At 45.3% G+C, this 18,166-nt stretch overlaps 1 protein-coding gene across 1 annotated transcript in view; it reads right to left on the bottom strand.

Annotated features, from left to right (window-relative positions):
• LOC135371295 (zinc finger protein basonuclin-2-like) overlaps window positions 1–18,166 on the bottom strand; it is a 192,927-nt gene that overhangs the window by 129,431 nt on the left and 45,330 nt on the right. Inside the window, exon 2 of the mRNA XM_064605403.1 lies at window positions 3,579–3,685. Within this exon, the coding sequence (XP_064461473.1) occupies window positions 3,579–3,685 (107 nt within the window). The remainder of the gene's footprint in view (window positions 1–3,578; window positions 3,686–18,166) is intronic.

An 18,166-nucleotide genomic window follows, 5' to 3' on the forward strand; every position in this document is an offset into this window, starting at 1 on the left:
AACCGTCACAAAAAAAAAAAAAAAAGGAAACGCACGCCTGCGCTTTTCACAAACCGTATATATACCCTTGAGACATAACATGCAGCACGAGGCTTATCATTACACAGAACGATGCGGTATCAATCCTATAATGTGTACACTCTTAAAAATGAACTTCACGGCATAGCATGCTCCTAACCAACCATTATATCAAATGATATCGTTATCTGCACTGATTTGTTGAAAACGGGAGGCGTACGCCTTTTCTGTGACAATTATGAACAGCATAAGTGTCACAAAAAAGGCGTACGCCTCCCGTTTTCAACAAACCAGGGCAGATAACGATATCATTCGAGATTATAGTTGGCTAGGAGCGTGCTATGCGGTGAAGTTCATTTTTAAGAGTGTAGAATGCGAGGGGTAAGAGTTTTTGTGAGAATTAACGCAACTGCGTAAGTGTCACAAAGATGGCACGCTTCTCGTTTTCCAATAAATCAGGGATATGAGAACGAAGTCATTTCAAGATGGCTGTTGGCTGTGAAGGGGGGGTGAAGGGGGGGGGGTGACGCAGGGATTCGAGCGGTCTGCCTGCCTAGATTGGGGGCACGTTGCTCGGGAAAGGGATAAATGGGGGAAGGGATAGGGGAAGAGTGTATTCGCGAAAGTGACGTACTTGCACCATCAGACACCAAATGATCACTGGCGGCATACATAAGGGAAGTAACACAGGAATGAACATAAGTTTCTTTCGTATTGTCTGCTGTCTGTGCACCGTATAACAGCAGGAGTTCAGCTCATAACACCATCAATGCCGACAACGCTGTTTAGCCATTATACGGGTTTATCTCCCTGAACTATATGACACCAGTTTCTTTCTCATGATTCATATGCAGATAGCTAAGAACATTGTATTGATCGCATAGCGCCATTCTATGTATAGATGTACATATACCAGGGTTGCGCATTATACTTGTATTGTATTGCATGTGTATTGCGTGTATATATAGTAGTAGAATGTGTATTGTCATAAAACTAGCGCAACTGAAGCCGAACTAGGTGCAATATTGATGCTTTGTACTGTTAATAAATTTTCCTATCACGACACTAAAAGCCTAATTAGCCAGCTATTATCCAGTATGGCACCGTTACCTCTCCTTATTTCTTTTATTTATATATATATGTATTTCTAATTTCTTTTTTTTTTATTGTTGACTCTATGTTTAACAAGCATAAATAAAACACTGCTAGCCAGATAAACCGCGTCGGCAGGAAAACGTTGTGGATGACGGAGCACATATGTGTCGGTGTGCTTCACGTGCACAGTATTTTCACTTTCCTGGAAATACACGAAAGTCAAAAGTCTCTTGCGTTTCCGAGAAGTTTCAAGCTGTTGCATGAACACGACTCATGAGACGGCAAGGACAATCACAGGGCATGATGTGACCTTTCAATGACTTTTACGCAGTGACGACTTCTCGCACGGACCAGGCTTCACAGACATAATTACTGCGCATAAAACATTCGCTGATGTGTGTTTTTTTTTTGTTTAGTAGACGGACAGCTGCGTGTGTACCGACTAATATGTAACGGTGGCCCCTAATTATACCATTGTACGTCCACACCATGCATGACCTTTTCAATGGGTTTGATAGTAGATGTAAACTTTCTACCACAAAGGCAATTTACGGGGCCGTCACATTTGCGGGAGGTGCGAGCGAGCGAAAGCCTTGAACCCTAATATCACTATTATGTTGTAATTTGAACGGATCCTTATGTAATTGATGAGCTTCTGCGTCATCGAAGCAAAACTAATAACCGATCGGGGGAGGGAATCAGGTTCTTCGCAGCCTGTTTTCTTCGTTTATTTATTGGGTATATACAGTCTCCCTCTGCCAGAGAATGTACTACACAGCTGCATTGAGCACAGTGCCTGAGGCGCCGAATACTATGTGGCTGTATTGTACTCGCTTGCCCGGCTCAGTTTCATTTCTCTTTCCGTGCATATTACTGAGGCGCTGTAAATCTCACTACGGTTAATCAATTGGTACTTTTCACGGTGTCAGTACCCTTTGTGTATCGGTTACCGACTGGCCAATATGTAGGGACATACACACATTGATTACCATCATGGGCGCAGTTGAGGCGGGCAAGGGGGACACTTCCCCCCCCCCCCCCCCCCCGGCTCAGACTTTTTTTGCGTGACTGCACATCTCTCAAAGTTCCCGCCGCGTTTATTATACATTTGTTATACTTATTATCACTTATACTTACTTATATATTACTTATATTATATTATATATATTACTTATACTTTTTTGTTATACTTTTATTTTTCGTTCCGACGCCCACAAGCAGCACACGACCTGTCCTAAATAATGTGCGACTATGCAGTGGCGCCTTGGTTAGAGGTCTTGTCCCCCCGAAAAAAATTCCTATAGCGGCACCCCTGATTACCAATGAGGTTAAAAGGTTGTGTAATAATAGGACGAAATAAACACACCCTTGGACATATAGAAGCCGATAAACTCTGACGGCACATCGTACAGAAAGGCTAGGCAGTTAATTTTATTGAATGAAGTGCTCTCCTGCAGCTTATAAGTGTTTCAGTGAGGTATTTATCCCAGCTCATAATAATTGCCTATGAGAATATCAACACATCATTAGCTGTATTGTTGGAATGATGAGGGTTCCGCTGCTGGAGGGTATAGAATGTCCTCACATCGTCATGATCATGTTGTTTGTTGTTCGAATTAACTTAAAAATTGCCTTAGAGGTGCTATTTACCTGCCTCTCGAGGTAATGCACGCGTGTTAAAATTTGAAAGTTCATATGTACTGGGTATGTAGAAAAACAGGGAGCTGTACTGGGAAAAATAGTCAGTCTTTTTCACTCTCTGGTCGTTGTTCAAAATTCCAAGGTATGGTTATAGCGCCATGTCACGTGAGCAATCTTTGCGTCTCTTAAAAAGAATCTCCTGAACGAAAGGTATAGCTCACAGACAAACAATGCTATAAGCGGAACATTGGCATATGCATATATCTCTGCCGCAGTTACCTTCCTCGTTGAACAACAAACGTTATCCCAAAACATTAGGGGTCCACACTCTGGGGCATCTCGATCTCCTCAATCAAACCTTCTTCCTCCTCTCCCATATACAGGGCTGGGAACGAGTGAAATTTACAAAATTGTCTCACCTCCATGCAAATTGTGACTCTCAAGATAATTTAATTGTGCGAAAAACTCTCAGAAAACTCGGCAGTCAGTTTCAGACATTTATGTTTTCCTTCACTCCGTGTTACACTTCCTGAATTGCTCTGACCCAGTTTCCAATTAGCCTTCCTTCTCACACCTGATCCCGGCCAATATCTTCCGATGCTTATCACTGGGGCACAGTACACAAAAGGGGGTTGTGCATGCGTGAAGCTCAATAAACAGGAGCACTTTGGGCTGTGCTTTGGTCTGTTTCGATATAGCGAGGTATCCAACTACAGCAATGCAAAAGCACGCATTTGTGGAATCGCTCGCAACAAGGTGGGATGCATGGCCAGTGGGATGTGAGAAAGGAGGCACAGTGTGGCATGAAAGGGTTGATCACTTACCACATCCATGACCAGCGTAGGGAAGCGATGGTCGGCGCAGGCGCGCGGGCCGGCGCAGCCTTGCGGAACCCGATGCCGGTGCTCTGCGGCCACCGCGCCAACGTCCCCTGCAACGTCGTCACGACGTCAGTCCCAGCACATATCCCACACACCACTCTCTCCACAAAACACAACGTCCCCCCCTTGGTCACTCCAAGGCGCACATATCTCGACGTGTCGTCGTTCACTTGCGGCTTCCCTTTCTTGAGGGTCAGTCCGCAGTAAGTCGCCGCGAGAAGGAAGGCGGGCGGGGGAGGGGCGCGCGTCAACCAATCGTCGCGCGTACCTGGACAGACACGACACGCACCGCGACACTCGCGTCACCCTCGGCGCATGCGCCTCAAGAATGGCGAGCTTTCACAAAAAGGATGTCCCGCGGATGAGGGAGGGACGCGCACTTCTGACACCGCGGAGACGACGGTCGCGCCGCCGCGACATCTTGGCAGACGACAAGTCGCGCAGGCGGAGCGGCAGCCGCGCGCGCGCTCCTCGTCCCGCGACAGCAGCGGGGAGCGCGAAAGGGGAGGAAGAGGAGAGCGCAAGAAGGAAAGGGGCGGGGTTGAGAAGAGGGAGCCACCTGCGAGGTACCTGGACGAGCGGAGGCCAATGAGGGTTGGAAAGCGGGGGAGGCTCCGCCTCTCTCGGCATCCTGCGGCTATGGTGCCCTCTGGTGCCGCAAACGAGAGTGAAGGGATGAAAGGGATGCGGAGGATGGAGAACGTCTCGAGCTTGGCTTCCAATGCGTTCGAATGCATCTCGCATTGTGCCTCTGCGCTGTGCCTGTGGAGTGGGGATTCGTCCTCCAATTGTCGCTTACGTCAACTACATGACAGTCTTCAGTATTGAAGATGATGGAGCTGCGTTTGCATTTAACGGATGCAATGAAGCGAGTCGGAGTTCAAGCTCACCGTGGCTTTTGCGTTTTCGTTTTGCGCGTTGCTAATGCAATTTATACACCGCAGTGTGTTTTTCAGCTAACAGGTGTTGCAACGCGTAGTGAAAAATATCACTTCTGTTAAGACAGACCATCTCGCTAATAAGCAAATAGGTAGTAGATGAGGCAATTAAACATAGAAGGACAAACACAACACAAGCCTAACAGCGCCGGGTTGCGCATTTCAGTTGAATGATGACAGTTAAAGAAAAGGCACCGGCAGATGGGATTCGAACCCACACATTCTGATTGCCGGTACAGAGGTGGTTCCAACTACACCATGCTAGCTACCCTCTCTATAAAGACGCCGCTTGCCTCATGTGGGAGCGACTGGCAACAATGTAAAAGAGAATGTGTTGAGGGTGATAGCACTGGGACGCGGGCCCGGACTTACCCCTTGCCGGATCTGGTAAAGTCTTTTGTTTGGCTGGTAAGGGCTTGGGTTTGACATTTTGGACCCGGGCCCGCACATTGCCTATATATTCCTCCTATACATTCCTATATAGACCGAGCTCGAGCCTGTATAGTTCCCCACTCTCAGGTAACCGCGATCAACTGTTACAGCCCGCTACATTGTGCTGTGCTGGGCCGGATAGCATAGAAATGTATCGGGCTCGGGCCGGACTCGCGGTCCGTGTATGGAGCCGTCGAGCCGGGCCCGGCAAACAAATCAAAGAAAGGCCGGCCACGGGCTGGGCCCAATCAGAGGGTGTGGGTTGGAATCCCACTGCTGGTGCCTTTTCTTCATCTGTCATCACTCAAGTGCTACAAAAAGGCGTACGCTTCATGTTTCCAGCGAAATAGGAGGGATGGTTTCGGAATGATGGGACGCCAGGAGGGTGCTATGTGATGAAGCTTTGTGGTATACAGCTTTGAGTTTTTGGAATGTGTCTCAAGCTATTCAGATGTTTCATTGACAAGTGTCCACTTTTGATTCTAATGCATCAGTGGGTAGCCGTGCACTCCTCAAAATAACGTGGTGGAGGTGACGAAAAACCGGCTTGCCGTTGTTGGCCTCACGAATGTGGGCTGCGTCACGACTGTATCCGGGATGACACGAGATGATGTGATAATAGATTTATTTTCAGGGGGAATGACCTTAACTTTCGGTCGTCATCATTCCTCCTAAAAATAAACTTCACCACATATCGCTCTGGGGGCCAATCATTGCACAGAATGATATCGTTATCACTCCTGACTCGTGGAAAGCGCCGGGCGTACGCCTTTTTCGTGACTCCGCACTGCTTTGTGTCTGCATAAGTGTCACAAAAAGCACCTCTCTTTTAAAACGAGATACCAAATGTCATTCGAGATTACGGTTGGCTCTACATTCTTAGAAATGAACTTCACCGCATAGCACGCTCCTAGCCAACCATCACCTCGAATGATACCGTATTCAACAAATCAGGGCAGATAACGATATCATTCGAGATGATGGTTGGCTAGAAGCATGCTATGCGGTGAAGTTCATTTTTAAGAGTGTAGGAGCGTGCTCTTTCCTTGACCGGGCGCCGCTTCTAATCTTAAACGTATCAGTTCTTAAGACTTATAGAAACGCATCGGGTTCGGATAAGATGTTCTCTTTTCCTCCATTTTTTGTCGCCAGGAACGATTGAAAAGGGAAAAGGCAGGCTTAATCGGCTTATACGAGGGGGGGAGAGCATGAAACGGGCGAGGGCATCCATCATATTCTTGGTTTATTTGGCCGTGTATTTTGTGCATACACATATACGCTGTGTACGGGTCTCTTTGCTTTTCGGCACAAAGTGGGAAAAGCATCGAGAGATGCCTGTCAGCGCATGCCGGCCCCCCATTCATCATTCCCGCTGTTCTTGCACGACCGACAACTGAGGGCGCTCCAATCCTTACTTTGTTCTTTCCTTTCCTTCGAGGGTATTAAAGCATAGTTGTGCCTTACCGATACTGCTGCAGACAATATCACTTATTCGTATGTATACGCGCATGCGTCGTATCTATAAAATCTGTGAAACATATTCTTCATGAATCTAAAAACCGAACTTAATTGCATGGCACGCTCTGCGTACAGGTGCGAAGCCCCCGGGAAAAAAAAAAAAAAAAAAGAGAACGGAAATTTTTGGGAAAACGGTTTTCTTTTTGTTTTTCTCGTCTTAATAAATTGCCGAAAATTTCCAGGAGACAAAAATCAAAAATATAAAGTTTCGTGCCTTTGATGCGTTCCAACCCGCCAACAGTGCCTTACACTCTTAGAAATGAACTTCACCGCATAGCGCACTCCTAGCCAACCATAATCTCGAATGATATGGTTATCAGCCCTGATTTGCTGAAAACGGGAGGCGTACGCCTTTTTTGTGACACTTATGCTGTTCATAATTGTCACAAAAAAAGGCGTACGCCTCCCGTTTTCAACAAATCAGGGCAGATAACGATATCATTCGAGATTATGATTGGCTAGGAACGTGCTATGTGGTGAAGTTCATTTTTAAGAGTGTAGATGCCTCTAATCCGCCAATAACCATCGACTTGGAGCTCCGTCTGGCCGCTTCAAGCGATCGCCACCGCGTTCACATAAAGTCGGAGCTCTGGTTGGAGTGGACGGGTTGTTCTAATTACCTATCGCTGAGTGGACAGCAGTCTCATGGGAAGCTCTGCTCTGCATTTATGCCTGGGGGATGAACACTACTAAAGAATCTAGCTCATTGTATGCTGTGGTTTGGCTGGCAATGCTACGACTCAACTTTAAATCGAAAAGAGACGCTGTCACCGCGTTTGTTTCCATTTTTTTCCAATTTTTCGGAAAAAAAAACCCGAAAGAAACCATTTTATTCCGAGCGATTCAAAATTTCCGGAAATTTTGCATCTCTATTTCTGCGCCAACCATTGCCACGAATGATCCGGTTATCGCTTCTGATTCGGTGAGAGAGAGGGGCATACGCCTTTTTGTGTCAATTTCGATATATGATATGTGACACAAAAAGGCGTACGCCCCTTCTCTCTCGGTATCAGAAGCGATAAACACTACATCATTTGTAGCAATGGTTAGCGCATAGCGTGCTATACGGTGAAGTCCAGTTTTTAGAGTGTTCAACACAAACTTTATTCTCTTCCGACACTGTCATGCTGATGACTGGAAGTGAATAAAACTGAACTCAATACAAAAAATTATGTTTCGAACGTAAGGGAAATGTCCGCTCCAAGTGCTACAAATTTTGAAGAAAAAAAAGAATGAAAGAAATGGAAGGTTTCGTATATATATGTCCATTAGCGTTACTATAAAGATTGCAGGCAAGATATTTCAGCAAGCTATATATACTTTGCATATGAACTGAAAATGATTGTTGAATTATCCTTGCCACCTGCCGCCATGTCCATTTCAGCTGGTATGATACGAATAACTCAATGCTGATATGCTAATTTAACAGTTAGCACAACCCGTGGTACAACCAGCTAAGTAGCTAAATGTCCTCTGCAGTCTGAGGGGTAAAAGTGAGTATACTCACTTATATATTGTATAGTTACTCCCCATTTTAGTCCCTTTACCGTGAATTTTACTCCCCAGCAATGAAAATAGTTCTTAAACATTGAAAAAACTTCTGTTTGAAGTGAAGGCACTAAATTGTGGAGAAATTTTAGTAATTTAGTTCCTGGTGAAGGGACTGGGGAGTAATTGCAATGTAAGAGGCATTCCGATAGGGGAGTCAAGTAGAAGCTTTGCATAAACCTCCGTGCGTTTAGTCGAGAAACGGACTAATGGTTCCTTTTTTTCCCCTACAGAACTTCACCACATAGCACGGTGAAGGCCAACCACTGCACAGAATGATGCCTGTATCACTCCCGATTTGTGGAAAGCGGCGGGCGTACGCCTTTTTTCGGAAATGCATAAGTGTTCCAAAGAGGCGAACGCCTCCCGTTTTTAACCAATCAGGGGGCAGAACGATGTCATCCGGGACGGGGATTGGCTAAGAGCGTGCTATATGGTGAAGTGGTCTTTTTAGAGTGTACAGGTTCTAGATTTCGACAGAGTAACCGTATATACGCTATGATCATTAACACACTTAGAAAAGCTATTCCTTACGACACTTACCGCGGTTAATTATTGGGGAGACATAACAGCGTTGATACCTGTCTACCGCACTGTACTAGGTTAATCACTTCACACTGTCACCCCGCCGAGCATAACCCTCGCATCCCATTCCACACCTCCGTGACATTCAGTAATCCATATCACAATTGTCATCACAATAGACGAACAACGCATCTCAAAAAGACCCTTCATCCTCTTCCTCTCTCCCTCGCTCCCTCACCCCATTGCAGAGGACAAATTCCTCCCATGGGTCCCTTCCCACCGACCCCGTCCAGAACCCCTCGACCCTCATCCACGAATTCCGCTATCAGCTTCGAGACAGGGTCGGCCAGCGAGTCACAAGTCGCAATTTTTTATTGTTACACAGCATCTGAGGGCGACCTGTTTTTCACTCGCCATATTTTTTTTTCGTCCCTATTTTTTTTGTGGGGCGTTATCTACGTAAGACTGGGCAGTTTTTGTATTATAAATGTCCACAGGCGCCAACACCGTGTATACCGAGTATAGGGCGATATATCGTTCTCCTTTCCTTATGCGAATCAGCTTTCAGCTTCCCTGATGTTTGTATTATTTTCTTTCCGCTTTTTTCTGCTCCGTGCGTTCTAGTATTTTTTACTTCCTTCCGAAGTATACATATAACAACGTTGTTGTTGTTTTTTGTTGTTTTTTCGTCGTCATTTGTTTTCTGTTGTCTAGGCTCATATGATGCAGTTTGTTTTCTTGCCTCGTTTAGCATACAGCCACGATTTTTTTTACTTTTTTTTTCTCCCTCTCGCATGTCGCTGCAACCCGCTCCCTAGTGTGTGGTTTTGTTTGCCTCGATTACTGCTGCCCTGGAACTGGAAGCTTGGACGTGGCTCTCTCCCATTTTTATCTTCACGCACATTATTCCTACTCTCACATGTTTACTCAGTAGTTACTTAGCGAAATGAGGTACCTGCTCGTTTTTTTTTTTTTTTTGCTTTTTTTTCTACACAGCCTACAAGACGCTTATCGTGTATATATGAGTAAAAAAAAAGGCATTTTCCTTGCATATTGCACCGCATCTTGACCATCTGTAGTCTTCGGTCACATGCACTAAGCACTGTTGTTTTCTTTTTCTTTTTTTTTCCCCTCCGACGTCCCACGCAGCAGCGAACCGCAGAAACTGAGCAGAACAACATACGCTTTTTTTTTTGCGTACGTCGTACGCTTGTTTGTGACACTTATGCCGTTCATAATTGTCACAAACAATGTGTACCCCTTCCGTTTCCAACAAATCAGGGCAGACAACGATATCATTTTAGATGATGGTTGATTAGGAGCGATGCAGTGCGGTAAAGTACATTTTTAAGAGTGTATAAGAGTAGTTCTTTTCTTTCTTTCTTTTCTTTTTTTTCCTGATGTTGTATCTATACGATGCACTTTGAAATATATGTTCTAGCCATCCAAACAACGTCGCAGTTGCCTCTTGTTTATCCGGCAACAGCAGTTCGCGTCTGTATATGGGGTGGATTAGAAGGGCCACCGGTGCCCATTCCTGGCGGTTGCATAATCACGGCTCATCCACCAAGTATACGGCAGCCAGACATATAAAATGAACGATTTAAGTATGGCCTCGATAACGCGCAGGGACGGGCATAACAGGACCCAGGAATACGTCCCCAATGAGCCATCTCGACGGGACACCAGCGGGTACGTCCGTGATGCGATGCACTCGTGCATTCTTTATGACTCTCACCGGGGTTTCCGAACGACGAGAGTCGTTTCTGCGACTCCCGCTTTTCAGTCCTCTGTATATGTATGTACGTAGCCAGGAGGTCACCCCTTTGGAAAACGCGATTTTGAACGGGGTTGCTAATATCGCATGTTCCTTGTTTTGTGTCTTTAGTGACTACACTCTTAAAAATGAACTTCACCGCATAGCACGCTTCTATCCAACCACCATCTGGAATGATATCGTTATCTGCCCTGATTTGTTGAAAACGCGGGCGTACGCCTTTTTTGTGACACTTATGCTGTTCATAATTGTCACAGAAAAGGCGCACGTCTTCCGTTTTCAACAAATCAGGGCAGATAGCGATATCATTCCAGATGGTGGTTGGATAGAAGCGTGCTATGCAGTGAAGTTCATTTTTAAGAGTGTATATACCTATGTGCTTCTAAGTTTTAGCTCAATCCTGCAACTATACACTTTAAGAAAAACGGAGTGAAATGGGGTGTAATTGCATCTTCTACTCCTCTGTAGACTGCGACTACTCCACATTTTAGTTCCCTAACTCCGAAATTTAGTCCCCATCTTCTCTGTAAATTGTAAATGTAGCTAAAAGTTTAGCTTTAAGCTTACGTACCGCTAAGCGAAGCCATTACGACCTGGACCGTTTGCACGTCCGCCCACACTCTTAGAAAAAAGGGTGGAGCAGTTACACCGTTTCGGAGGTACACAGAAATGAACTTCATCGCATAGCACGCTCCTAGCCAACCATAATCTCGAATGATATCGTTATCTGCCCTGATTTGTTGAAAACGGGAGGCGTACGCCTTTTCTGTGACACTTATGCTGTTAATAATTGTCACAAAAAAAGGCGTACGCCTCCCGTTTTCAACAAATCAGGGCAGATAACGATATCATTCGAGATTATGGTTGGCTAGGAGCGTGCTGTGGTGAAGTTCATTTTTGTGCTTCCGTCCCATCAGTAGCGGTCATCCTGCCTCTACATCACTTTGAAGTCCTCAACTCCCCTCACCCCCTTTCCTTGTTTTTTTTTTTTTTTTCTGCTATAGTCGTGACGATGCCCACTTGAGTGCGGCCAACAACGGCAAGCTACCTCGACACCCCCCCTCCCCCCCTCATTTTTAAGAGTGTAGTTGTCGCATATGTTGTGCCTAAAAGGTTTCTACCTGCTACCTACGAATGATAGGTTTATCGCTTCTGATTCGGTGAGCGTGGGGGGCGTACGCCTTTTTGTAGCAATTTGGATTTATGATAATTCATTTTGCCACCGTTTTACACCCTTTATCAGACGCTATGTTGACCTGTAACTATAGACGTCACCATCTTTTCACACCCTTTTTTCTTACAGTGCAGTTCACACATAAATGGGCGTCAGTGTTCGCGAGAGGCTATTTCGCTGGGATACGAAGCAAAGTAAATATAATTACATTTTATTCCGCGCACCATTCGTAAATACTTGCGTAGAAATTATCGCCTTTATTGTTACGGGGAACTTACTAAGCACTATTGAGCACACCATCATGCACGCGGGTGCTTTATCGTGTATAGGCAAGCCAAGCAACTTTCAACCGCGTCTTGCGTGTAACGTAATCTTCCTCTTTGTCACCCCCATCTGGGCCCATGCGTTGAGCTATCTTGAGTGGCACTTTGATGAGGCCTCGAGACAGACCGAGCCAGCCAGTGCGTCAAAACGCGCTCGGAGCACGCACAACAGGACCAAAGTCCGTTCTGGACCTGATGGTCGATTAAATCGGGATGCCTTTGGAACGGATCGAACAAAGCTGCTTCTCTGTTTTCCCGCCGCTGAAGAGAAGTCGCCGCTGTACAGAAACGCTCGGCGCAATCGGGGACGACTCTAAAAGAGCGCGGCGCTGTGTCAACGATGTGGTGTCTGTTACACGCGTTGGAAGTTGTAGCAATTGTGTTGGCAGCTGTGACAGAGTCGACCACTTGACACCGCGACGGTCGCTTGTGTGCTGCGTGAGACCTGCTGTGACACCTCTCGTGACACGCAGCTGTCCCTTGTCTTCGTACACAAACAGTCGTCTGTCTCCCCTTGCGTGACACGACGTGTCCTGCGACGTCGCTCTGGTGTAACGGTGCTTTGTTACTATGTGGTATGCTGTTGCAGCGACACGCCGCGGGAACTCCACAATTTCCGAACGGCGGAACCATTCTATACACTCCAAAACAAAACACTTATAGAAATGAACTTCACCGCATATCATGCTCGTAGCCAACCATCATCTCGAATGATGTCGTTATCTGTCCTGACTTGTTGAAAACGGGGGGCGCACGTACGCCATTTTTAGACACTTACGTTAATTGTCACAAAAAAGGTCACAAATAGTAACAAAAAAAACACGGGAGGCGTACGCAATTTCTGTGACACTTATGATGTTCATAATTGTCGTTTTTTCCTTCTTCTTTTTTTATCAACTCAACTCAACTCAACTAAAAAAAAAAAAAAGGGCTTGGCCTCCCGTTTTCAACAAATCTGGGCAGATAACGGTACCATTCGAGATGATGGTCGGCTAGGAGCGTGCTATGCGGTGAAGTTCATTTCCCAGAGCTGTCTGCCCCTCCGCGCAGGAAAAATTCCTGTTTGAGGTCGCGGTCTGCCCGTCGAGGTTTACTTAAAACGTCGAGGGTACTTAAAAAACAGCGCGTGCTCAAGGGGCACACACACACACACACACATAAAGGGGATGATGATGATGTGGTGGGTCCAGAGGCAGGTGTGGCTTTGTGTATTGAATATACGAATTCCAATGTTACAAACAATGTATTGTTTGTGTAGTTAGTGTGAGATAGGACAGGAAGCTAAGCATCTTGTATTTAGTACTGCATTCTGACTTATTCCTTGTATGCATATCTAAGTTATTCCTTTCATTTACTTTTTTCGCGTTGTGCATTAACACAACGCTGAAGGCAAAAGAAGGCAACAATACAACGCAGTATCGATGGAAAGGGAGAGAAGGGGGAAAAAAACCAGCGTCCTCACACACAAAGAAAACAGAAAGGAACTGCACAAGGTGCTAGTGAGTCGTCGGGCAGCTGTGACCACAGCGAAAGTTTCATCTAACTCAGGCATCATCTTGTCTGTCCCCATTCGGCAGAGAGCCAGGCACAGCTAACTGTGATGCCTCGCCTTGACTGCTCATCAAGTGCTGTCAGGCGGAAGGGTACCCTTTGAGCTCCGAGGAGAAGAAAGAGGGCGTCAGATGGGCTGCACCCCTGCTGATATGTTCTCCCCGTGTTGTCGTTTCGTTAGGTGTCTCTATCCATTCGCGTCATCTTGCTCTTTGCGACAAACAGTCGTCTGGTTTATGCTTGCGAGTCTTCGCTACTTTTGGCACGGTTCGGCGCAATCTATACGGGTAATTGGATTAAGTATCGGCTTCTTATAACGCATACAGCTGTGTGCTGCATGCCAATGAAAAATCTTAATTTTGTTTTAAACGACTGGTTTTGTTCCTCTTTTAAGCCTCTTTACTCTTTATCATTGCCCTGTCAACGGTTTCTCTAATCTACTTTCTTAAGACAGGACTTCACCGCATAGCACGCTCCAATCACTCTTACAAGAGATAATAATAATTAGGGGAAAAAAAAGGTAATTTGAGCAGATTTGCATGTAAGGTGTGTCAGCAATTGTGGCGACGCTCTTGAAATAGATGGTGGTGGTGTTAATGGTGATGGTGGTAGTGGTGGTGGCATTGCTTCCGTAGTCGGCCAAGCTCAGGCGTGAAACGTCCCAACTATATTGCAGGGGCGATCGTGCGTCCAGGGCCGACTTCGCAGGGAACTGTGCGGACATTTGTCTTAAAACGTCTGAGGAAAACAGAAGGCAAACGCTCAGACAGCACAAGCCGGGGTCAGCTTCACCGCATAGCACGATCCTATACCAATCGTCATCCCGAGTGAAATCTTTCTGTTCCCTGATTTGTTGAAAAAAAAAGGGGTATACTCCTTTTTGTGACAATTATTGTAACTGCACAAGTGTCGAAAAAAAAAAAAGGCGTACGCCTCCTGCTTTCCACAAATCAGGGGTATATATTACGGTATAACGGTATCATTCTGCGCAGTGGTTTGCCTTCAGAATGCTATATGTGGTGAAGTTCTGCCAATCACAATCCCGGACGACATCGTTCTTCCCCTTGATTTGTTGAAAACGGGAGCTGCGCGCCATTTTGTAGCACTTTTGTGCAGCTGTGTTAATTGTCACAAAAAGGCGTACACTCTTAAAAATGAACTTCACCGCATAGCACGCTCCTAGCCAACCATAGTCTCGAATGATATCGTTATCTGCCCCGATTTGTTTAAAACGGGAGGCGTACGCCTTTTTTGTGACAATTATGAACTGCATAAGTGTCACAAAAAGGCGTACGCCTCCCGTTTCCAACAAATCAGGGCAGATAACGATATGCGATGTGAAGCGAACGTGATGCGATGTGAATAAAGAAAAAAAATGGGGATGTGAGTTTCGACGAAGTCAAACTGGCTACCCCAGTGCACTTAATACAGAAAGTTCAAACAGATGATGAGATGATGAAAACACAAAGGAATGATGTTCATAGACGACCAGAGATGATAATGCAGTTCGGCCATGTGGTTCAAAACTACAAGTCAGGAATCTCTTCCATCAAGAACAACTTTCACCGACCGCAGCCGTCTTTCGGATAGTTTACCAGAACCCACACGTGTGTCCTTTTACCCTGTTGATCGTTCACTCCAAGATACTTTATCCCGCTTCTTTCTGTATATATATAGCTTATATTTATTGCCAAGCGGTAAGTAAACGTACACTTCTCAATGAGATATTGGCCTGAACACATAACCCTAACTCTTGTCCGTCCTCCTGCGGTCAGCTTCTCCATATATCCCGAGGGAGCGTGCATGTAGGGCACCGTCCAGCAGCTCCTAACGACCTCTGACCGCCCAAGCCCCCCGTATTTGCGAACGGCTAAACGGCTAACGAACCCATTGATCTCCTTCCAATTAGCCGCTGGCCGCCGTCCTGCGACAACTATATGGGACTTCATTCGCAAAAGACTTTCGCGAGGCAAACACGGACTTTATCTGACATGAGTTTATGCGCAACTCTATCGAAGCAAGCGAGAATAAAGTTTGTTGACGGAATTAATGATCTGCTTTGCTTAGAATTACCAAGTTTATTGGAGTGAACGTTGTTTGCCATGTATACAGCATTTGCGTTGGGGTTTGAAAGTGCTCCGGTATATACCGTGTCTTACTGAACGTCTATAGGTATTGCGCAGTTAAAGGTAACACAGACTGTTTCCTTAGCAGAGGCTCTATACAAAGATGATTGGTTTGAAGCCGCAAAGGGGCACACGGCGTTTGTTGTACTTGTCCACACTGTTCTTGGTGGAGCAATATAAACAACGCTGTGCTTAAACCCATGTTCTCTAACACTCACACTTCATTAGTACACAAATTATTACTACGGATTACAAAGTAGTCAAATGCAAACGGTATAGGCTATCCGGTGCAGTAAAACAAATAAAAACAAAAGAAAAACGAGAACGGAACAGGAGCCAATTGCAAGACTATGTATTATTTTATATACTATATACCTGGACCAATGATGCCGCATCAGGCTTCGGTGTTTTCTTGTAATTATTAGTACTACCTCAATTCTTCTCGTTGTGATTCCTAATATTGTTTTCTCTCTCTCTCTCTCTTTCAACAACGCAGAAGTGTAAACTGCAATTTCTTTTGCGTATACTGCATTCGTACTTCGCGTTGTATCTATTTATAATCGGGTTCATTATTTGCAGATCCGTCTATATACGGTCAAAAAATTATTCCAAATATACGGCACAGATGTTGCGCTCCCCCCCCCCTCCCCCTCCTTCTTGCGCAACATGAAAGCTGGGAGGTTCTTCGGACGAGTTCTAATTAACTGCTCGCTTGCCCTCAGATTGCTTCTTCGTTTCTTGATGAGAAAGATGATAGTTTGTATTTATGAAGCGGTCTTAATGAGCTGAAGCTTTGAGTCGTAATAAGTTCGGTTCCGCCATCTAACTTCGCGTATCTAAACAAGAACAATTTGAATAATTACATTGTACGTATGACGTGCGGGTCAGTGACATACAGGGGCCATTATGTATCTGCAAGATCCGTTTACTTTTTCGAAATGGACAGCTGCCTTAATTGATTCTGCTACGAATAATTGGAGAAAACGGGATTATAGGGAGAGGGTGCAGAGGGAGAGGGAAAAACGTTTACTTTGGTAAGTAATAAAAATGGAAAATGCTACATAAGAAGTTGAGTACTGTACCGGATGCTGATTATTTTTGTTTATGTCTCTCTTTGACGAAGGAAGTTAATGAGTTCCGGCAACGCTTTGCGACTTCCGGGTTGCTTTTTTTTTTTTGTTTGTCTGCCGGAACTGACGTCAGCAGCGAACGTACCGAGCCGTGACGACGACCTTGCGAGTTGCACGTATAACGCGGACTGTCTTAAAGCTCCAATTAACCACCTGTGTGTCACATTAAAGCGTATCAGGCACGACGTTGGTCTGGCCCGTTCGCAGCTGCCACCTGGAGGGCGGTCAGCAAACTGCAGGCTTCGCGGGGATTAGTATCAAGGTGGTCAGTAATGCAAACAGAAAAATAAGAACAATATAAAAAGTTAGCCGCATATTTGAACATCCTGCCGCGTTTAAATGCGCCTGATACGGTCATCTTCGGGGAGTTCGGGGGATGGTCATATAAATATTGCATTTAAACACGCTTGGCAGAATGGCCAATGACGCCAATAACTATATCGCGGATTATCATTCTTATATCATTATTCCGAATACTGTTGAGTCGCGCCTGAAACTGTAACTTCCCTAGTAAATGTAACACAAAGCGAACTCAAACGAAAGAGTCCAAACAAAACAGGAGGCGTACGCCTTCTTTAGCGACAATTATGCACGACATCATTGTAATCGAAACAACAAAATGCGTATACACCTCCTGTTTTCAACAAATCATGGGAGAGAACGGTGTCATTCGAGATGATGGTTGGTTAGGAGGTGAAGTTACTGCCATTCCGTTTAATGCATTAAGTATGCCGTGTGCCTAGGTGGGGAGGGGGGGGGGATATATTTATTAGACGAAAGAACACAAAAACGGGGGAAAGGTCAGCCAAACGGGACGTCGGCTTGCTATTCCGCAACAAAAAGAAAATTAATGAAGATGAAGCAAGAAGAAGAAGAAAATTAATAAAACAGAAAAGAATAAAGAAGGAAGAAAAGAAGACGAATGAAGATGAAGAAAGAAGAATAAAGAATCGAATAAATAAAAAAGAAAAGAAAAGAAATGAGAAGTAAAAGGTACGCTACGGGAATTATACACACGCCGCGAAGTGAACACGCGTACAGCACACAACCGCACGCATATATGCAAACCTTCCCGGCAAAAAACGCGCCTCTTCATCGGTATATATACGCAGTCACATCTCTTCCGCCTCGCCACATTGGCGCACGATTTCCATTCAGCGTTGGTGCACTCACTCTAATTCAACGCCTCACATTTATCACCGTCTCTCAAAACGAAACCTTCGCGTGCGACTGTAATTATTGCGTTTATTCCCCTCTCCACTGATCCCAATGCTCCCTCCCTACTATATAGCCCTATTCTTTCCTCTTTTTTTTTCTTTCTTTCTCTCGTTGCCCAGTTCGTATTAATCCCATTTGTTACATGTCGTTTAAATTTCCTGCGATTCATCACCTCCTATGGGCTCATTTGGCCGCTCCATAATTGGAGAAGAAGATACCGTAAAGTAAAAACAAGTATATATAAAGGCGCGTTCCTTGTATTCGCGCTACA

The sequence above is a fragment of the Ornithodoros turicata genome, chromosome 10, assembly GCF_037126465.1.
Source record: "Ornithodoros turicata isolate Travis chromosome 10, ASM3712646v1, whole genome shotgun sequence".
Taxonomy (NCBI): Eukaryota; Metazoa; Arthropoda; class Arachnida; order Ixodida; family Argasidae; genus Ornithodoros; species Ornithodoros turicata.